The 22,751-nt window shown below is 47.9% G+C and overlaps 1 protein-coding gene across 1 annotated transcript in view; it reads left to right on the forward strand.

Moving 5' to 3' along the window:
* Positions 1 to 233: 233 nt before the first annotated feature.
* Positions 234 to 22,751, forward strand: part of KDM2B (lysine demethylase 2B) — a 119,073-nt gene continuing 96,555 nt past the window's right edge. The window contains exons 1-4 of the mRNA XM_040250625.1: positions 234 to 532; positions 1,607 to 1,751; positions 4,709 to 4,787; positions 6,156 to 6,202. Of these exons, the coding sequence (XP_040106559.1) occupies positions 500 to 532; positions 1,607 to 1,751; positions 4,709 to 4,787; positions 6,156 to 6,202 (304 nt within the window). The 5' untranslated portion in view covers positions 234 to 499. The remainder of the gene's footprint in view (positions 533 to 1,606; positions 1,752 to 4,708; positions 4,788 to 6,155; positions 6,203 to 22,751) is intronic.

The following is a 22,751-nucleotide window of genomic DNA, read 5'->3' on the forward strand; positions in this document are numbered from 1 at the left end:
GCCGCCTGCAACTCAGCCCTTCCAAAAGTCAGCTCTGCACACAACTCCCGGGCGGCGGCGGCGCCTGCGTGCAGAGGCGCACTCGTGACCCAACAACAAAACAGCGATGCCAGGGCGCTAACGGCGCCCGGTGCCTCCCGGGCGCCCTCCCCGCCCCACACCTCCTCGGGCCGCCGCCCCCTCCCGCCCCCATCCCGGGCCGAGTGCCCCCTCCCGCTACTAGCCCGGCCGCGGGCTCCGAGCGCGATCGGCAACAATGTTTACGTTCCGGGGATTATGACGTCGACGCCTCCCCCCCCACAACTGCTGAAAATGGTTTCCTAGGACTTTGCAAACGGATCTGCTTAAGTGTTGGTGCAAAACTTTGTAGATCTCGGCTCTGGCTTGCTTTATTTATTTATTTTCTGGTTTGTTTTCTTTGGTCTTCCCTCCTTCCCCCCTCCGCCAAAATGCAGGGGGCAGGAGTGTTGACAATTAATTGGTGAACTCTCCTAAAAAAATGGAGGCAGAGAAAGACTCTGGAAGAAGATTGGTGTGTAGCTTTTTTTTTTTTTTTTCCAAATCTGTATCTGGTTTATGATAGATCTATTTTTTTTGGTCGTTGTTTCTTGCTGCCTTTTCTTTCCTTTTCTGTATTTTGCAAGAGGACCGGAAAAAAATATAATAAATTGCATGCAAAAGGAAGCAAGCAGCTTACTCCTCCAGTCCCTTGTGAGACTGAGTCTCAGACACTTATGTGGGGAGGTGGTAGCGGGGAAAGGCGTTGGGGGGGGTGCTCAGCGGGCTCGGGGTTCGCCCGGAATCTGGGGGGCTGCGGGGCCGGGCGCTCGGCGGTGGAGGGAGGAGGCAGGGGATGCGGGGAGTGGTGGGGGATTCTCCTAAAGAAGTGAGTGTGCGCGCGCGCTTGTGGGGAGATGAGGCAGCTGCTGGTGCGTTTTGGGGTCTCCGATGGGAGCTTTGTGGCGGGCCGTCTGCCTCTCCCCCTCCCAAGCCGCGAACCCCCCCCCCCCGACCTCTTCTTCTCGCACTAGCGGTCTGTCGGCTGGGGCGGCTGGGGTCTCAGCCCTTCCATTTCAGCTTTCCAGCTTACCCGGTAGCTCGGGGGCGGCTCCAGGCTTAGAAATGCCGCCGGCCCCCGGTTCCGGCTTCCCGGCTCTGCCGCCGCGGCCGCCAGGGCTGCTGTTACCGCCGAGCCGGGCGCTGCGGCGGCTCCTCCCGGGGCCTACAAATGCCCCGCAAGCCCGTGCGCGGAGCCCCCCTCGCGGGTTACATAACCAGGCTCCCGGTCGAGTGGGCAAAACTCAACACCTCTCGGGGGTGGGGGCCTGGAAGCAAGGGAGAGTCCTCCAGAAATCCCTTCCACGGCCTCCAAAGATGCAGGAGGGGAGTGCCCTGTATAGGGCGCCGCCTGACCCTGGGGGGTGCGGGTCCTTCTCCTTATCCCGATTTTCAGCATCTTTGGCTTCTGCGCAAAGTTGCTCCGGTCCCAAAGGTGGGGTGCAGGGGGGCGCGCGGCTCCTGCACCTGTTCGAGCTGGGCCCAGGGTGAGAGGCGACCCCCAGTTCCCCCAATAATGTCCCGGGCTCTCCGGTTTGGGTCCCCGCAGCGCCCGATTGACCGCCAAAGATACGACGAGAACGAGGACTTGTCGGACGTGGAGGAGATCGTCAGCGCCCGCGGCTTCAGCTTGGAGGAAAAGCTGCGCAGCCAGCTGTACCAGGGGGATTTCGTGCACGCCATGGAGGGCAAAGGTGAGGCGCCCCCTCTTCAGGCCGTCCTCCGCGGCGAGGCCCGAGCGCACGTGGGGAGGGAGCTGCCGGTGGCTGGGTTCGTATTTCGCGCCCGCGTCCCCCATTCCAGGGGATCCGGTGACGAAACGAGGCCGAGCACTCGGGGGGGTGGGGTGGGGTGGCGAGGGAGGAGGCCAGGCGGGAGACGGGGCCGGCCGTGGGCCTAGGCCCGGCCTGCGCCCACCACCAGCCCCAGGGTGGGCAGAACCAGGGGCCCGGCGGACAGAGGGACCTGGGGACCGACGGGTGGACCTAGGCAGGGCGGGTGCGCCGCGTTCTACCCCTCCCGGAGCCGGCTCAGCTCCTTGCACTGCACGAAGTGCGGCTGATGGGCTGCAGCGGGCCAGGGTCACCCCAGGGGCATTGGGGTGAGGGCCCCCCAGGCCTGAAGCCTCCCTAACCCCGTGCCGTTTCGGACCCTGCCAGTTGGGCTCTGGAGCTGGGGACGCCCCGGGTCACTTACTGACACCTCCTCAGGCCTGGGGTCTACTGAACCCCATCACCTCGTGGGCTTTGCCAGACTGGAGCAGGGTGGGTGAACCCGGAGTTGTTGGCTGGCCCCCAGTGAAGCCCGAGGCCTCTAGTCCTGCAGCCCTGATGCTTTGAATGTGGGGACTGCAGGTAAAGGGGTTATCCCTGCTCTGGCTTCAGACTTCCTCCTGGCAGTTGGAGGTGAAGACTTGGGGCACCCTCCTGGGAAACAGGGTCTCTTCGCAAGTCTAAGGCCTTGAGAGCTCTGTCCCTCTTGTGAGCCCTGCCAATTTAGAGAAGTTAGAGAAGCCTGGGGAGGGGTTGGCGATGTCACCCCAACCTGAGACCTTCGGGACCTGACTTTCAGCCTGACCCTGGTACTCGCAAGGTGTCTGGAGACCTTTAAGTGATGCTCTGACTTGGGTCTAAGGCCTGCAAGGCCCCTGGTTGGGCCCATGGGATTGGGGTTTTGGATTTGTTTTTGCCTACTTGTGTCTCTGTGCCCTTCTGGGATTTAAGTATATTTTTGCTTCTCAGTTATTTGGGTTTCCCTTTATATTACTGTTTCTATTTTGTTGATCCCCCATCCCCCTTGGAAAAGCCTCCAGTCCCTCAGTGAGCTGATTAACAGGGGAAGAGCCTCCCCCACCTTCAGGTTCTGGTTGAGTGACTGGGGCTGTCGGGTTAGCCCTTAGGAGAGACAGGGCCTGGCTTTGCATTTTTGAAGTTTCTCTTTTGTGTCCATTGCTTCCTGGAGTGCAGGGGTTCGGTGGTAGGGCTAGTTGTAGGGGAAAGGAGGAAGAAATTTCTTCCAGCCTGCCAGGTCTTAAAGAGCATTGCAGCGGAGGCTGGATAGTTCAGGGGTCTAGTCCCAACTACATCTAAATCCCCTTAGCACAAATGGGATTTTAATTCCTCTCCTTCCCCATTTTTCTTGAGTCGTTTGGCACATTGTAGGAGAAAACAGTATGCAACTCTTCCTGGTCATTGGTGAGGAATTCTCTGCCCAGGATCTCATGTTTTCTCAGGCTCATTTGAGGAAGTTGAAGCTGACCCTGGGGCTGGACTTTGGGTGTGTGTGTATTGGGGAGGAAGGTGGTAGTCAGGGGAGGTTTCCAGTAAGGGAGATTTCCTTAAATCTACTGTCCAGGCTCCTTTCAAAGAAGAGGACTCTAGGGTTGTTGGTTGTTAATTCAGATCTTGCCCCAGAACTCGAGGGAGGAGCTGAGAAACAGAAGGAGCCCTCAGCCTGGATTCAAAATAGAAGCTTTTTAAACTTCTCTGCCTTTAAATCCTTAGGAATCCCCATTCACTAGGAGCCCCTGGGGATCTGAGCTGCTAAGGTCAGGGCTTTCCCCAGCTCTGGTTTTGTTCTCTCTCCTCTGAGCAGAGTTGCCGTGGCCTCCCCACCCCCCGCAACCCCCCAAGCTGCCCTAGTGAACTGTTTCTCTGGGGCAGGGGTTTCAGTGCCCTGAGATCTCATCTGTCTCCCTTCTGACCGGCCAGGGTGGGCTTGTGTCTTTGTGAATTGCTTTAGTTACCTGAGGTCTTTGGGGGGTGTATTTGTCCCCGCCTCCCTCATCTCCATATTTAGGGATAAGGTTAAGTGACTCCTCTACTTTTGGAACTCAGGAGGATGGAAACTAAGGCTTCCTTCATTCTCTGGGGCATTCCGTAAGGATGTTGGGGTCTCCACTAGACAAGCATCCATCAGACAAAAAACTAAGTGGTGAATTTTCTTTGGGCCTCACCATGTCCCCTTCATACAGCCTTCACCTGGGCAGCATCCCTCTGGGTTATCCAGCTGAAGCAAGTGTTGTGATGGCTGCAACAGAATTTTACTATTAAGACAACAAAGCTGTGCCCAGTTCCCTAGTTATTTTGGCACCAAATACACAGTTTCCAGGGAAACCGACTTCCCCCCACTCCCCTTCACTACGCAGGATATTACAATAAGATCTTCCCTGATGCTCAGCTACAATGAGAACCCTCCTCCCAGCCTCCTCTATGGGGCTTCAGATCCTCCCAGGTGGCATTCTTCAGTTCTGCAGTTCCTTTACTTTCTGAGCTCAGCCTGGGATGCGTTTTCTCCATCCGTCCTTCTTTCGCAGTGAGAGCTGGGGCTCTTTCTGTGTGGGGCTCTTTCCTGAGTTTCCTTCCCCAACCCTCGCCGCCCCTGGGCTTTCATTGACAAGTTCTGACCCGTGGGGCATGCAGGGAATGACTGAGTAGGCAGAGGAGCCAAGAGTTGGCATAGCTTCTCTTGGGCTTTGCCTCATCCATTTCCTTGTCATTTTCTAGGGATCTCTTGCTCTTTGAGCTGGTGCCTGCGTCTCTTATAACCCCTGCCCGTTCCTCCATCAATGTTCTTCCCCTAACCAATGGATCATGGTTCATTTCCTCCTTCGTGACTTAACCAACCTGATTTAATTCCCATCTCCAAACAGATTTCAACTATGAGTATGTGCAGAGAGAAGCTCTCAGAGTTCCCCTGGTATTTCGAGAAAAGGATGGCCTGGGAATTAAGTAAGTTGCTGAAATGAATTGCTTCTTCCCCTGTCTCCTTCCCTCACACAGTTTATAGGTTGGATGGATTTCTTCCGCTCTTTCCCCTACCTTTCATCACTGAGCAGGATTTTTCTTTGTTATTTGGGGCTTGCACCTCTTTGTTCAAAAGAGGGGAAAAAATCTCCAATGATAGGTCTGGATTTTCAGAGAATTTGGATGGAGAGGTCACAGGGTACTTCACCGTGTGGACTTTCCCTTCTGATCCATCCCACTTATACGCAGTGACTTCCTAAAGGGAAACTGAGGCAGTGCCTAAACTGCGAAGGGATTAGCCAGCCTTTGGGCAGAGAGGCAGAATGCCTATATGCCTGTTTCTACTCAGACTCCCACTGTATGGGAAACTGGTCCTTTTCTTTGGAGGGCATGTTCCTTTTTTTGGCCCTGCCTCTTGGCATGCAGGTTCTTAGTTCCCCGAGCAGGGATCGAACCTGTGCCCCCTGCAGTGGAAGTGTGGTATCTTGCCACTGGACCGCTGGGGAAGTCCTTGGAGGGGATGTCAGGACACTAGGTCCTGTCTCCTCTTTCTGCTGGTACCCCAGCACCTGCCTCCCCACAGTAGCTTGTTTGGTTTACATTCTCTTTGGAGATCTGTCAGAGCTCCAGGTGGGGGAGAGATCCCGGAGGAAGCCTGGAAGAACAGGTTTCTGCCCCTGGGGCAGGGGTTGGAGGAGGTTGATGGTGTCCTCGTCACAGCCTGCCTCCTTCCACAAGCATCTACTGCCAGATTTGCTCAAGAGTCTCATTCCTATGAATAGAAATGAAATCTTTGGCATCACTGTCAATTAATAGTGAACATCATCACCGCCATAGTAGCCAGGGTCACCAAATCCTTGCAATTGGTGTGATGTGGGTTTTTTTTCCCCCTCTAAACTTAAAGAGGTTCCTCCCACCCTCCATACAACACCTTAGGGAAAGTATTTTCTAAAAGTGAAGCCACAGAGAGAGCTAGCCACTCTCTTTTAAAGCAGAGGTTTGAATGCCTAACTCTGGTGCTTACCTTGACAGCACTCTTCAGTCTTCCTGGGAAAAGTGGGCGGGGGGACAGTGAGTTCCATCCTCTTCTCTGTAGCAGTGTTGAGTTTGGGTGTCGGGGAGAGTGGGGTTTGATTTGCCTGTTGAGTTGAGAAAACTGCTCACTAGTTCCGGGGTGACCCTCCCTCTAGGCACCAACTCATCACTACCCTTTTGCTGAATTATCTCATTGTGTGTTCTCAGCCTGAGAACCAGGGAACTCTCTTAGAAAAATGGCTTCCCCTGCCCCCATTGTGAGATCTAACCCTGTTGTTTCTGGCTTCCCAACAAATGCCTGCGTTCCTCTTTTTCCAGGATGCCTGACCCTGATTTCACAGTCCGAGATGTCAAACTCCTAGTGGGTAAGTTGTGTGTGTGGCGGAGATGCTGCAGTTGGGGATGGGGGTTCCGGGGAGCAAGGCCTGTATCACCTGCCTATTTGGATATTTAACTGCCTCTGAAAAGAAAGTCCTCATGGGAGGAGGCAGGAGCAGGTGTGAGCTGCAACCGGCTCACTCTGGAGAACAGGTTGGATTGCAGAGCCGTAAGAAGCTGTATTAGAGGGTGTTTGCCAGTGCAGTTTTATGAGGCCGATTTGGACCCCAGCCTCCAGCTTGAGTGTCAGCAAGGCAATCTTAGATCTCTTCTGGTGTTTGTTTGTGGGTTGCTGGGTAAACATTGGGTGCTATGTGACCCCTGAAAGACTTTGAGAACTTCCAAGGGGGAGGGATTACTGTTCCCTACTTCCTCTGGGTTCCAGACAGGTCTAGGGCGGGGCTTGGCCCTGGGCACCTGCAGAGCTTGGCTGATCACTGAGTATCCCGGACTCTTGCCCAGGTAGTGGGCGGCCTTTCACATTTTACAGGAAGTTGTTCGATACATCCATTCTTTCCAGAAGTGTTTCTCAAGTAACTCATACATGGCAGGTGAATTCAGAGCTATGAATAGGACAGATAAGAGCCCTGCCCTCTTGGTTGGAGTGACAGGCAAAGAAGAAGTAAACTGTTTTTTAAAATATATATCTTTTCAGAAGGTGATGGGGCTATGTAGAAATAAAGCAGCATTAATGGGATGGAGGTTGTTGGAACTGTTTATTTTAGATGGAGGTAGTCAGGGAGGGCCTCTGGGTGGAGGTGATGAGGACATTTGGACAGAGACCTGACTGATGAGAAACTAACTGTGGGAAAGAATATTCTGGATGGAGGAATAAACAAGGGCAGAGGGTGGAGGAAGAATGGGAGGAGTGAGGAGAGGTGGGAGAGGTCTCAGGGCCAGGCCCACAGTGGGCCCTCTAGGCCCTGGTGGGGAATCTGGGTTTGGTATAATGGGGAGGCCCTTGGGGAATTTTAAAGTGTGATGAGGGGGTAGCTTTGTGATCTGATTATTTTCTTGGGAGGGGGAATTAAAAACATTTTTTAAATTGAGAGATTTCATATACCATAAAATTCACCATTTAACCATTTTAAAGCATGCAATTCAGTGGTTCTCTCTCTCTCTCTTTTTTTTTTTTTTTACTGCTTGTGGGATCTTAGTTCCCTGACCAGGGATTGAACCCTGGCTGCAGCAGTGAAAGCTCCAAGTGCTAACTGCTGGACAGCCAGGGATTTCCACAGTGGTTCTTCATATATTTACAGTGTTATGCAATCGTTAACCACTAATTCCAGAACATTTTCATCACCCCCAAAGTAAACTCTGTACCTCCCAATTCCCCTTTCCCTCCATCCCCTGACAACCGCTAATCCACTTTTTTGCCTCTGTGGGTTGTCTATTCTGGACATTTCGTATAAGTGGAATCGTAATATGTGGTCCTTTGTATGTGGCTTGTTTCATTTGGCCTCATGTTTTTGAGGTTCATCCGTGTAGCAACATGTCTCAGTATTTTGCTTCTTTTTATGGATGAATAGCATCCCATTATATGAATAGACCACATTTTGTTTACCCATAAGTCAGTTGATAGACATTTTGGTTGTTTCTGCTTCTTGGCTTTTGTGAATAATGATACTATGACTATTCATGTACAAGTGTTAGTGTAAACAGACATTTTCACTTCTTCAGGGGAGATTCATAGGAGGGGAATTGTTGGGTCATGAGGTAACTACATTTAATCTCTGGAGGAACTGCCAGACTGTTTTCTAAAGTAGCTGCACCCTTTGTTTTTTTTTTTTTTTTCAGCTGTGCCATTTTAAATTCCCATTAGCAACATACAAGGGTTCTAATTTCTTTGCCTTCCTTGCCCACACTTGTTATTGTCTGACTTTTTGCTGCTAGCCATCCTAGTGAGTGTGAAGTGATGTGGTCTAAGTTCTATCAGAGCTGACTCTGGTGGCCGTGTGGAGGATGCAGGCAGCTGACCAGGGGGTGTGCAGATGATCCGGCTTAAGTTCTTGACCCAGAGGTGTGTTAATGCAGGAAAGAAGACTGGGGCTTCTCTGGTGGCCCATCGGCCAAGGATCTGCCTTCTGCCTTCCACCGAAGAAGGCGCAGGCTCAATCCCTGATCAGGGAACATGCCTGCAGCCAAAAAAAGAGAAGAGAGGACCAGTTGGCTATAAGGAGATAGTGCTGTTGACAGAAGGATCTCAGTTAATTGATGAGGGTTTGCTCAGGAGAGATTTTTTTTTTTTTAAGCTGGATCCTAGAAACACTGAAGGAAGTGGATGTCAGAGCGGAAGGAGGCAAGCTTCCAGCAGTGAGCAGAAGGTGGGGCGATGGACCCCATAAATCGAGTCTTGGCATAGGTCACTCTCGCTGATGCCTCTGCTCAGCCCCAACCTTTGTTGTTGGGGCTCAGCTCTGCTTTTTGACTGAGTCATTTGGGGCAAGCTACTTCACCTGCTTAAGCCTCACTTTCCTCAGCTGTGAAATGGACCTAATAGCAGAATCTGCCTCAAATAAGGATCCTATAAGAAAATGAATAAATGCTTAGCTGATTGACTGGGTCGAGGGTGGGGGGTGGTCTCAGTAAATGGTCCCTATTATTATTCTAATGGAAGGATGTGGATCTGATGAGATTATCTTTATGGATAAGGATTAAAACCAGATTCTCAAATCTGGGGTTCAGGCATCAACATTACAATCTGAGTAATGTTGCTCTTTGCCCTTTTGAAAAATTTCCAAGCCCTCTGTGAAAGTGAAAGTCGCTCAGCTGTGTCCCACTCTTTGCCACCCCATGGACTACACAGTCCATGGAATTCTCCAGGCCAGAATACTGGAGTGGGTAGCCCATCCCTTTTCCAGGGGAATCTTTCCCACCCAGAAATCGAACTGGGGTCTCCTGCATTGCAGGTGGATTCTTTACCAGCTGAGCTATGCGGGAAGCCCTCCGTAGCTTTGTTATTAGTTCTGGTTGTATGTAGGCTGCCTCTTCTTTCTTTGAGCCTCATTCTTCTCATCGTGAGAGCAGAATTCAATTTTCTTCCCGGCTCTTGAAAAGCTTAGGATGGCAGAGAAAGTGGGAATAGTGGGACTTCCCTGGTCGTCCAGTGGTTAAGATTCCACAGTCCCAATGCTGGAGGCGTGGGTTCGATTCCTGATCAGGGAACTAAGATCCTGCATGCTGCATGATGTAGGCAAAAAAGGGGGATGGGGAAGGGGGGAAGAGTAATACCTGCAGCCTATGTCTCTGGTGATGATTGAATGGACTGGAGAATATGAAGGTGCTTTGTAGAAGTCCAGAAGCTCTGATACTGTGAGGGATGCCTGCGATGGCAGTTGGCAGGGGGTATGATAATGCCCATTTTAGTCTCTGGGAGTGCACGCAGGCTTCTGGAGAGTGGCGATGGGGAACATTTGTCACAGTGACATAAGTGACAAATGTAATTCAATCTGCCCTAAGCAAAACAGAATTCAGTGGTTTACATAATAAGTTCAGGATGTGACCTTAGGCATAGCTAGATCTAGAAGCTCCAAGAAGATCTCAAGAATTCGGTTCTTATTTTTTCATTTCTGCTTCCCTTTTTTTTGTTTCCTCTTTCTGCTTCATTCTCTGGCAAGTTTTTCCCCATGTGGCAAGAAAAATGGGGAGCACAACCCCACGCCCAAAGCTGCTGATGGGGTCCGCCCAAGCAGAACCATGTGAACTGAGAAGGGAAGGAGTGACTTCCCAGGGTTGCTGGTGACATGACCAGGCCCCTAACACAAATGGAGGGTGTTTGTTTGTTTGTTTTTGGTTGTGCTGCTTGCGGGATATTAGTTGCCCAACCAGAGATTGAACCCTGGTCCTCTGCAATGAGAGCGTGGAGTCCTAACCACTAGACTGCCAGGGAATTCCCACAACTGGGAGTTCTGCTATGGAGGGAAGAGCATAGGGGTGGCTGGACCATCCCCTTTGAGTTAGTGGGCTATCTCAGCCTATCTTCCAGCCACTTGCCCCCTCCCCAGGCCCTGTCTCTTGGGAGAAGCAGGTTGGTGCATGACCAGCTCTCAGGTCACAACTTGGGGCTCCAGACTCTTCTCTAATCTCCTGAGATTGGGCTTTTTTACCCCTCAGCCCTGTCTGTCTGCCCTGGGAAGACAGGCACCTAGCCTCTGTTTACAGTTCCTCACCTCTAAAGAACAGAAACAAAACGTGGCACTTTTCATTTCTTTGGCACTGTATGCTTAAAACTGAAGCTTTTTATTGAAGTCTAATATACAGACAGAGAAGTCCACAGTAGTTTAAATGTGTGTGACTTTAACAATTGCCTGCCTGAGAAGTCGTTTCAGTCATGTCCGACTCTGTGTGACCCTATGGACTGTAGCCCACCAGGCTCCTCTGTCCGTGGGGATTCTCCAGGCAAGAACACTGGAGTGGGTTGCCATGCCCTCCTCCAGGGGATCTTCCTGACTCAGGGATCGAACCCACATCTCTTATGTCTCCTGCATTGGCAGGCGGGTTCTTTATCACTAGTGCCATGGAACCCCAGGATCAACCCCTCTTGAATTCCTGTCCAGGTTTTCCCTCCGCTGTTTTCCTGACTTCTAATAGTGTAGATGAATTTTGCCTGTTTTCATACTTTATGTTAGTGAAGTCTTACAGGGTGTCTGTCCTCTTGATTTTGGCTTCCTTCATTCAACTTTGTGTTTACAGGATTCACCCAATTTGTTGTGTGCAGTTGTAGATGGCTTATTTTCATTGCTGTATGGGTTTCCATTTATGTGGTTATTTCCCAGTTGATTTATTCATTCTGTTAGTGGGCACTTGGGTGACTGCCAGTTTAAGGCTGGTGCATAGTGCTGCCATGAACATGCTAGGCATGATTGGTGAACAAGGGGGTACATTTCCATTGGGCATATACTTAAGAGCAGAATTGCTTGGGTCAGAGAGTTAGCATGTATGTTCAGTTTTAGTAAAAACCGTCCAATAATTATCTGGAGGAATTGTTCTGGTTCCGCTGGCTCCACAACCTCACCAAGAGTTGGCGTGTTCATCGTTTTCATTGTAGTCACGCCTCCATGCTGATGGGAGTATCGTTGTATTTCACTGTGTTTCAGTTGGTGTTTTTCTAATGACTCATGAAACTGAGCTCCATTTCATTACATGTGTTGGCTATTTGGAGATCTTTTGTGAACTGATTGATCGAGTCTTTTTTCCATTACTGTAAAGACTATCTCTTATTTAAAAACATATTTTTTTAAATTCAAGTGTAGTTGATTTACAATGTCGTGTTTGTCACATGTGCAGCAAAGTGATTCTGTTACTGAATATAGTTTCCTGTGCTGGACAATAGGGGTGCTTGTTTATCTATTTTATATATGGTAGTGTGTATCTATTAATCCTGAATTCCTCATTTATCCCTCCCCTCACCTTACCCTTTGGTAAGTATAAGATTGTTTTCTATGTCTGAGTCTGTTTCTGTTTTATAAATAAGTTCATTTGTATCATTTTTTTAGATTCCACATGTAAGTGATATATAATATTTGTCTTTGTCTGTCGTACTTCATTTAGCATAATAATAGTCCATTCATGTTGCCGCAAATGGCAGTATTCAATTCTTTTTTTATGATTTAGTAATATTCTGTTGCATACATATATATATATATATACACACACACCATACCTTTATCCATTCATCTATTGCTTTTGTGTCTTAGCTTTTGTAAATAGTGCTGCTGTGAACATTGGGGTGCATGTATATTTTCTAAATAGAATTTTTTTTTCTGGATATATGCCCAGGAGTGGGATTGCTGGATCATATGGTAACTGTATTTATTGTTTTTTAAGGAACTCTATACCATTCTCCACAGTGGTTGTACCAATTTACATTCCCACCAACAGTGTAGGAGGGTTCCCTTTTCTCCACATCCTCTCTAGCATTTATTACTTGTAGACTTTTTGGTGTTGGCTATTCTGACTGGTGTGGGGTGATACCTCACTGTAGTTTTGATTTGAATTTCTCTCACAATTAGCAATATTGAGCATATTTTCATGTGCCTGTTCCCACCAGTACATCTTCTTTGAAGAAAGGTCTATTTAGGTCTTTGCTCATTTTTAGATTGCATTGTTTGTTTTTCTGATACTGAGTTGTATGAACTGTATGTTTTGGAAATTAGGCCCTTGCTGGTTGCATCATTTGTGAATATTTTCTCCCAGTCTGTACGTTGTCTTTTCATTTTATTTATGATAAAGATTGTCTCTTGTTGATTGTGAGGTATATCAGTTTGCTATGGCCAAACATAGCAAAGTACCACAGATTGGGTGACTTAAACAACAGAAATTAATTTTTTCGTAATTCTGGAGTTGGAAGTCCAAGGTCAAGGTGTCAGCAGGGTTAGTTCTTTGATGGTCTCCCTCCTTGGCTTTTAGATGGCCGTCTTCTCCCTCTGTCTTCGTATGGTCTTCCCTCTGTATGTATCTGTGTTCCAATCTCCTCCTCTTATGAGAACACCAGTCTTACTGGAGTAGGGGCCACCCTCTCAGTTGGTTAAAAAATCTGCCTGCTTGTAGGAGACCTGGGTTTGATCCCTGGGTCGGGAAGATCCCCCAGAGAAGGAAATGGCAACCCACTCCAGTATTCTTGCCTGGGAAATCCCATGGAAACAGGATCATGGCAGGCTATGGTCCATGGGGTTGCAAAGAGTTGGATGTGGCTGAGTGATTAAACCACCACCAAAGACCTCATTTTTAAACTTAATATCCTCTCTAAAGACTTTATCTCCAAATAAGGTTACATATTGAGTTACTGGGGTTAGAACTTCAACATATAAATTTTAGGGGACACAATTCAGCTGATAATATAAAGGTTCTTTCTGTATTCTGCATGTTAGTCTCCTACTTTGTGGGTTGCCTTGTCGTCCTCTTAAAGATGTCTTAGAGGGAGGGGACATATGTACCTATGGCTGATTCATGCTGATGTATGGCAGAAACCAACACAATGTTGTAAAGCAATTATCCTTCAATTAAGAACAAATTTAAAAAAGAGACATTTTTGAATGAACAGGCAGTTTAAATTTTAACATAGACCATTTTGCTCTTCCTAGTCCATTAGTTCACATTGTGTCTTTTCAAATTAAGAAAATTTTGCATAGTGCAAGGTCACGAAGATATTCATATGTTCTCTTCCAAAAGTTTTATTGTTTAAACTCTTACATGTAGTCCATCTGGAGTTGATTTTTGTGTTTGGTATGAGATGGGGTCAAGATCTTTTTTCCCCCATACTTTGGCCACCTGAGGCGAAGAGCTGACTCATTTGAAAAGACCCTGATGCTGGGAAAGATTGAGGGCAGGAGGAGAAGGGGACGACAGAGGATCAGATGGTTGGATGGCATCACCAACTCGATGGACATGGGTTTGGGTAGACTCCGGCAGTTGGTGATGGACAGGGAGGCCTGGAGTGCTGCAGTTCATGGGGTCACAAAGAGTTGGACACAACTGAGCAACTGAATTGAACTGAATATAGATATCCAGTTGATCCAGTATCATTACTGAAAAATCACTCTTTTCTCCATGGCACTGAATCAGGTTACGTTGTTGGGAAACAAGTGACTGCATTTGTCTGAATCTGTCTGATGCTCTAATCTGTGTCCCCCACTCCCAGGATTGCTGTTCTGGATAGTTCATGTAAGAAGACTGGGATATTTTCACATCTGTGGTTTAGGAGTTGGGGGGCTAGGGAGAGTGAGGAAGAGATTTCTTTTGTTGTCTCTGAAGATGCTTTAAACCTCTTGAGAACATATACCCAGAAAGTGCAGGGTCTCCACTCCTTGTCTGGACTGACATCACCAAAAATAGGAAGGCCCACGGCTATGGGGAGACTTGCGTATTGTCTCTTCATTGTATTTCTCTTTAATGAGGGTACCCAAGCCAACCAATGCTTTCTTTGGCCGTTTTTCTTAAAAAAAATCTCATGACAGATCACTTCATTCAGTATTTATTTGTTCATACCATTAGAATAATACAGAGGAGCCTGGTGGGCTGCTGTCTGGGGTCGCACAGGGTTGGCAGACACTACTGGAGTGACTTGGCAGCAGCACCTATCTTTTACTGTATGTTTACGATGTGACCTCATTTTGTCCTCACTAATAACTGGAAATTAACTGCTGTTGTTCACTTTTCTGGATGAGGGATCCGAGTCTCACAGCTAGTGGGCAGCGGAGACAGGATCCGAACCCAGTCCGGGGTATTTCTCAAACCCATGTTTTTTAAAAAAATATTTATTCATTTGGCTGTGCCAGGTCTTAGTTGCGGTGGGTGGGATCTAGTTCCTTGACAAGGAATGGAACCCGGCCGGCCCCCTGCATTGGGAGTGGGGAGACCTCCAGGGAGTTACCCCAAGCTCGTGCTTTTGCTTTATGAGTTCCTACTCTACCCTAGCCCTCCTCCATTCCTTCTTCACTCACAGATTTACTGGATGTCTTTGTTGTGTCTGGTCCTAGCTCTACCCTTGACTGGCTGTGTTTAGGGAGACTACATTTTTACTCTAGAAATCAAAGGTGGCTGATCTGTCCTCAGACCTTATTTTTACCGTGTGTGTGTGTGTGTGTGTGTGTGCAGCATGCTGGATCTCACTTCCCCTATCTGGGATCGACCCTGTGCCCTTGTAGTGCAAGCACCAAGTTCTAACTGCTGGACTGCCAGGAAATTCCCAACTAATCATTAATTTTTTAACTTGAAGTAAAGTTAACTTAAAATATTGTATTAGTTTCATGTATATAGCAAAGTGTTTCATATACATATCCTTTCACATTATTTTCCATTTATAGGTTATTACAAGATATTGGATATAGTTTTCTCTGTTAAGCAGTAAATCCTTTTTGCTTACTATTTTATGTATAGTAGTTTATTAATCGAATACTCCTAATTTATCCCTCCACCTTTCCTAGAATTAAAAAAAAATTTTTTTGGTTTATTATTTATTTTATTTAATTAATTAAATTTTCGCTCTACTGGGTCTTCATTGCTGTGCCCGGACTTTCTCTACTTGTAGTGAGCAGGGACTGTTCTCTGGTTTCGGTTCTTGAGATTTTCATTTGGTGGCTTCTTGGACTTCCCTGGTGGCTCAGAGGTTAAAGTGTCTGCCTGGAATGCAGGAGACCAGGGTTCGATCCCTGGGTTGGGAAGATCCCCTGGAGAAGGAAATGGCAACCCACTCCAGTACTCTTGCCTGGAGAATCCCATGGACGGAGGAGCCTGGTAGGCTACAGTCCGTGGGATCAGAAAGAGTCGGACACGACTTCACTTTCACTTTCACTTGTTGCAAAGCACAGGATCTAAGGTACGTGTAGACCTTTTAAAAGTTGGTTTAAAAGCATAGACTTTAGGGATTTCCCTGGTGGTCCAGTGGTTAGGACTCCTTGCTTCCACTGCCTGGGACCCACATTCAGTTCCTGGTCAGGGAACTAAGATCCTACAGGCTGTGTGGTGTGGTCAAAAAAAAAAGAAACAATAACAGTAAAATAAAAATAGAAAATATTTAAAATCCTGGACGACTTTTTAGAATTCTTGTAGTCTTGCTTTCCCATTTCACAGGAGGGAGAAACTGAAACCTGGAGAGAAGTTATTTGCGAGTTGCCCAAGCAGATGGCACATCAGATTCAAATGTAGATTTGAATGTCAGCAATTGGGAAACGATGCTTGCAACAGAACCCAAGAGGAAACATTGATTCGGGTTGGGGTGTAGATGAGTTCAGTTCTGGCCACACTGAATTTGAGCTCAGGAGTGACATTAAGGCTGGACAGACAGGTAGGGGTGGCAGGACAGATAGAAGTGCCAGGAGGTGGGGGTGGTGCATGAGGCCAGGAGTGCTGAGGATCCCAAGTGAGGAGGGTTCCTGAGGGGTTCAGTTATGTTCTCAGGTATGTTTTCTTTCCAAGAGAAACATCCACCTCATTGATTTGTTCTGTGTCCATTTCCCCTAAAATAAAAATCTTTTTTTTTTTTTTTTTTTGGCTCCACTGCATGACATGTGGGGTCTTAGTTTCCCAACCAGGGATCAAACCCAGGCCCCCTGCAGTGGAAGCACAGAGTCCCAACCACTGGATAGCCAGGGGACGTCCCTAAAATCAAACTCTTGATGCTGCTAGGGGCCTAGGGAAACTGTGTTTGCTTCTGCCCACTGTCTGCATTAACTATTGTTCACTGAGACCTTGTTATAAGCCAAGGATCTTTAGTATAGCTTTTTGTCTGATCACACGAAATCCTATTTATTACGACCCCCATTTTATAGATGGCAAAACTGAGGCTCAGAGCGACTTGTCCACAGTCAAATAGCTAGAGTGTGGAAGAGCTGAGCTTTGTGCCCATATTTGTCTGACTGCAGAGCTATCCTGTTAATTTATGCATGGTACTCGGTGTCTCTTCATGTTGAATTCTTTGTTGTTGTTGGCTGGGTGTCTTTTGGATCTTCTTGCCTGATTGGTTTCAGCTCTGGTTTGTTAGTCTGTTTTGTATCTTCTTATGCCCCTCTCTCTGAGGGTCAGAATGTTTTTAAAAAATATTTATTTTTATTTATTTATTTGGCTGCACCGAGTCTTAGTTGTGGCATGTGAACTCTTAGTTGTGGCATGTAGGATCTAGTTCCCTGACCCAGGATGGAAACTGGGCCTCCTGTGTTGGAATCGTGGAGTTTTAGCCACTGGACCACCAGCGAAGTCCCAAGGCTCAGAGTCCTGAGCCCAGGGCACAGAGGACAACCTGGCACCAGATCTGTCTTGGGAATCATCTTAAAAGGTGCAAAGGTGAGGAAGTCAGAAGATATTGGTGCTTAGGGAAAGCCTGTGGACCTTTGAAAGCATCCTCTTATTTCACAAAGAGGAAAACTGATCTGGTTTCCCAAGTTGTGCAATGACTCAGCCCTGGGCTCCCTCTTTCCTGTACCCTTGCATCTTCAATTTGGGACAGCATCCTTACTAGAACCCCTGTTTTTAGGTTTAAAAAGTGCTTCCAAAAATTTTGTTGGGCCACTAGGCAGGTCCTATTATCCCACTTTGCAGGTGAGGCAACTGACGCCAGAGAGGGTCAGGGATTTACTTAAGGCCTCACTGCTGGGAAACAGAGGAGCAGGATTTGAACAATGACTGGTGCTCTTGCTAATAAACACTGCCTTTATGAGATGGATGAGGAAATACTCCCAAGTAGCAGAATAACAAACCAGAAACTTGAGGATGATAGAGAAGGTTCCAGAACTGTGATGCAAGACACTTGCATGTACTCTCTGAAGAGTGGGCTCAGTGGGAGTTGGGGTCAGGGCCCGTGCCTGCTTTACATTAGCCTTCAAGGTGACTTTCCCCAGCCTACTCCCAGCTCCGAGCCCATGGCTCTTGGAACTGACTGATGGAGCCTTCAAAGCAAGGGCCATAGGGCCACGGATTAATTTCTGCAGCTGGAATTTGTTGGATGTGGGTGAAGCCTGTGAGCGCAGAGAACCAGTGAGACTGGGAGGGAGGAGGAGGCGGGAGGAGGGAGCAAGGAGAAAGAGAAGCAGAGGGGTTGCTGAGCTGTTGGCCTACTTAGGAACTCCAGCACCACACCGACATGAAAAATTTCTCCTGTAACCCCTTGGCCTCAGGGCCTGGGTTCTAGCGCTGTGGATCCCTTGCAGGCTCCAAAAGGCACCTTGTCCCTGTCACCTGCTCCTGCGGGGTGCTCCCCAGAGCTTGGACTGCCACATTCCCTTCTCAGCACTGAGCTGTGCCACCTGCCTCCTCCCCAGGGCTCAGCTTCCAGCTCGGAGACCTGGCACTTAGGTCCAGCTCCCCTTTGCCACCAGTGGCAGACCAGCCTGGGAACCTGAGAAGACGGAATCCTGGCACTTAATCTCCCAGCTCAGACTGAAAGCGACTGGAAGGCCTCAAGTGTCCCCAGTGACCCCTCGGGCAAGCCTCTCCATCTTTTCCCTCTTCCTCCTACTCCCCTCAGTTCACATTAAAAAATTTTTTTTTTAATTTATTTTTGGCTATGTCAGGTCTTAGCTGTGGTGCACGTATCACCCATTGCAGTGCTTCGGGTTCTTTCTAGTTGTGGTTTTAAGGGCTTAGCTGCCCCAAGACATGTGTGATCTTAGTTCCCCAACCAGGGATCTAACCCGAATCCTCCGCATAGAAAGGCAGACTCTTAACTACTGGGCCACCAGGGAAGTCCCTCAGTTCACATTTAAGGGATATGATCTAAGTAAGAACTAGGCTAGGATGGGGAGGGAGGTTCAAGAGGGAGGGGATATAGGTTTACCTATGGCTGTTCATGTTGATGTATGGCAGAAACCAACGCAATATTGTAAAGCAATTATCCATCAATTCAGAATAAATAAACTTAATTAAGAAAAAAAGAACTAGACTAGAGAATTCCCCGGAGATCCGGGGGTTAAGATTCTGCCCTTTCTCTGTAGGGGTCACGGGTTTGATCCCTGGTCAGGGAATAAAGATCCCACATGCTATGTGGTATAGCCAAAAAATAAAAATTAAAAATAAAAGAGAAAAATTTTAAATCGGCACCACCAACAAAAAAAACTAGGCTAAAAATCAGTGTGTCAGCCCTGGAAAAGGACCTAAAAATGACCTAACCAGTGGTTTTCAAAGGAAAATCCCCAGAATCCAGTTCTGAATTCTGAGTGCCTTCTCCCTTCCCACTTCAGCCTGAGCTGCTTGTTTTTATTTATGTAGTTGGCTCTCATCAAAGCATCTGTTTGAAGGAAGAATTCTGCAGCAATGAAAAAAATATAAAGATCAACTTCTTCCTGTCTTTACATATGAGGCAACAGAGGCCTAGAGGAGGGGCATTTGGGTCTGCAGGTAGTCACAGAGGTGGTGGTGTCTATGAAGCCAGAACCCAAGACATGCAGATCCAAAGGGCATGGCTCCGTTTCTTCTCCATGAGAATGGCAGCTTCCACAGCGTCCTGGCTTTTACCCCACTCATCTTGGGATGGCCTCTGCACGTTCTGTAAGAGGATGTGGACACCACACTGGTTTTGCATTTTCAAATAATGCTTGGTGCCCTTGAGCTTCTCTGCCAATTCTGGGAAAAGTGGCCCATGCCCTCCAGAGCCACGCCCTGACACATCATTGTGGTCGAAATAGAATCCCATAGAGAGGGAGGTATAGGAGGCCTGCAGATGCGTGTTCCCCAGGTGGCGGACAGCACCCTCCGCTGTGGGGGAATAATTCTGACGAACCTGAGAGCTCATGATTGATGGGTATAAAGAGCTCAGATCAAAAAAAATGCTGTTGGCTGGGACTTCCTGGTGGTCCAGTGGTTAAGACTCTGCTTCCACGACAAGGGGTGCACATTTAATCTCTGGTCAAGGAACTAAGATCCCACATGTCGCCTAATGCAGTCCCCCCTCCCCCCAATTAAAAATACTCAACAATCCATTTTTTAAAAATGTTGTTGGCTGGTCCTGGAGATCAGGGGTAGTTGAGTGGCTGGTTCCTAAGGTATAACTGGAAAAAAGGTTGGAGGGTGGTTGGAGGCTGGAGGAAGGGGTGTTCCTGGGTCTTTTCCATCCCAACACTGATGAAGCAAAAGATAGGTCTGCAGGGCCATGGAGTGCTCTCTCACACCTAGTCTTTTAAAAACTAGGAACCTTAAAAACGAAGGAATTTTTTTGTTTGTTTTTTAAAAGCTAAAAGTGTCAAAAATTCCTTAAAATGAGTAAATATCCATATCCTTTGTTCAAATTTCCAGTTGTTTCCTATATGGCACAAATGTTACTTTCTTTTTTTAAATAGTTGAATGAGTCAGAATGTAAATAAGGGTTTTGCATTGTGATTGGTTGAGGTATCTTTTAACTCTTCTATAATCTCTGGGCTCTTCCTCGATCTCTTTCCCATCTGAAGAAGTTGGATTGATTGTTTGAGCTAGAGTTTTTCATTACTTGGACTCAGCCTTGCAGTAGCTTCTCTGTGGACGTCCCTGGTAACTCAGCTGGTAAAGAATCCACCTGCAATGCAGGAGACCCCGCTTCGATTCCTGGTCTGGAAGATCCCCTGGAGAAGGGATAAGCTATCCACTCCAGTGTTCTTGGGCTTCCCTGGTGGCTCAGAGGATACAGAATCCGCCTGCAATTCGGGAGACCTGGGTTCGATGCCTGGATTGGGAAGATCTCCTGGAGGAGGGCATGGCAACCCACTCCAGTATTCTGGCCTGGAGAATCCCCATGGACAGAGGAATTTCTGTAAATTGGTAGTTGGCTGTATTAATAGATGCTTGATCAGACTCAGAGCCTGTCTCACTCATTCATAATTAGTTCATTCATTTTTTTTCTGACTGCTTCATAGATCTGTCAGGAGGGGCATATTAGGTTCTCGCTTCTCCCTCTCTCTTCCTGATGCTAGCAGCTATTGACGTCTATCTCCATCATTTTATATTATTTTATTTTAGCGGTGCTGCAGGGCTTGCGTGACCTTAGTTCCCCAACCAGGGATCACCCCCCACCCATGCAGTGGAATCCTGGGGCTGCTCCTTTGGACCACCAGTAGTCCTCCTTTGCCCTTTATTGTCTGGAATACATGTATGGAGAAAAACTTACCCTCCTCTGCAGCTTGCTTCGAGCTGGCCCTTATCTCAGCTGTGTCAGACTCCTAAGCTTATAGTCACTTCACTCAATATCCTTTCGCCTCCTCAGGACGTGTTCTGAGGTTCCTGCATCTCTCATCCCCGCCTGCGGGCTGGAACGCAGCGGGATTGAATGCGGTTACTGGTACACCCATGTTTCCCTGGGGGTTTGTAGAGCCCCGGCATCCGGAAGAACTGACCATCTTTGCTCCTGCCTGTATTCCTATATTGTCTCCTCCCACCCCCCCCCCCCCCCCCCCCCCCCCGCCCCTGCGGCTGGCAGGACACCTGGGGGATCCGGACGTCGGTCCTGAACACTGAGGACGCTATTCTTAGAACCGCTCCAGATACAGTCCGTTGGCCTCCCACCCTGGGGCCTCTTTCCTCTGGCGCCCCTCTGCCCCAGCTGCCCCTCGTGGTTCTAACCACTCCAGAGTTCGGACTTACCTTTTCCGCTGAGGGTGGAGCAGATCGAGGTGGGTCAACAGGGGACCTGCACCTGGGCAGGATCACAGTGGATGAGGATGCACAGGAAGCCCTGGGGATTGTGTTGGGGAGAGGGGGTTCTGGAAGTCTGGTTGGTTGTTGTTCAGTCACTCAGTCCTGTCTGACTCTTTGTAATCCCATGGACTGCAGCACTCCAGGCTTCCCTGTCCTTCACCATCTCTAGGAGCTTGCTCAAACTCGTGTCCATTGAGCCAGTGATGCCATCCAACCATCTCGTCTTCAGTCGTCCCCTTCTTCTCCTGCCGTCTATCTGTCCTAGCATCAGGGTCTTTTCTAATGAGTCAGTTCTTCGCACCAGGTGGCCAAAGTATTAGAGCTTCAGCTTCAGCATCAGTCCTTCCAAAAATAGTCAGGGTTGATTTCCTTTAGGATTGCCTGGTTTGATCTCCTTGCAGTCCAAGGGACTCTCAAGAGTCTTCTCCAACACCACAGTTCAAAAGCCTGGTTAATGCTCAAAAAAGTAAAAAGTAGGCCTTTCCCATGGGTATCCTTCTTGTTCAGTGATGGGTGTCTGTAGAGGTGGGGCTCTGGACTGCTCAATACTTCTGGATGTTTTTTAGGCTGGGAGGAAGGCATGTGTGGGGTATCTTGCCCAATGCAAAGAGAGTTACTCTTATCCGCCTCCGGATACCCTCAGGGCGTTTCTTCAGTTCAGCTGTCATTTATATGTGAAGTAATAGGTTAAATGCTGGGCAGTAAGAAGAATAACACTCAACATTTATTTCTTTAGTCACTATTTTTAAAATATTTATTTATTGTTTATTTATTACTATATTTATTGGGCTGTGTCTGATCTTAGTTGCAGCACGCATCCTTGCTGCAAGCGGAATCTTTGGCTGCCATCATCTGTGGGATCTTAGTTCCCCAACTAGGGATGGAACCCTGGCCTGCTGCAGGGAAAGAGCAGAGCCCTAAACAGTGGACCACAAGGGAATATTTTTTAAAAATATTTAAAAAATTTTTTATTTATTTTTGGCTACACTGGGTCTTTGTTGTTGTGCCCTGGTTTTCTCTAGTATCAGTGCTGGGGCTTCTCATTGTGGTGGCTTCTCTTGCTGCAGAACACTAGCTCTAGAATACCTGGACTTCAGTAGTTATGGTCCACGGGCTTAGTTGTTCCCAGGCCTGTGGGATCTTCCTGGACCAGAAACTGAACCCACGTCCCATGCAGTTGGCAGGTGGGTTCTTAACTATTGGACCACCAGAGAAGTCCCTCTGTATTTTTTATGATGTGTGTTTTCAGTGGATAGAAGACTTTTGGAAGAAAAAAGATAATTGTAGAAAAACCAACTTTGTTGGTCATTTAGTGTCTGAGTGTTTTTGTTTAATAATATCTTTACTGAGTTATAATTCACATACCATACAATTCACTTATTTAAAGTGTACAATTCAATGGTTTGTCATCTGTCCAACAGAGTTTGTGCAATCATCACCACA

The sequence above is a fragment of the Oryx dammah genome, unplaced genomic scaffold (genome assembly GCF_014754425.2).
Source record: "Oryx dammah isolate SB20612 unplaced genomic scaffold, SCBI_Odam_1.1 HiC_scaffold_12, whole genome shotgun sequence".
In the NCBI taxonomy this organism is placed as follows: domain Eukaryota; kingdom Metazoa; phylum Chordata; class Mammalia; order Artiodactyla; family Bovidae; genus Oryx; species Oryx dammah.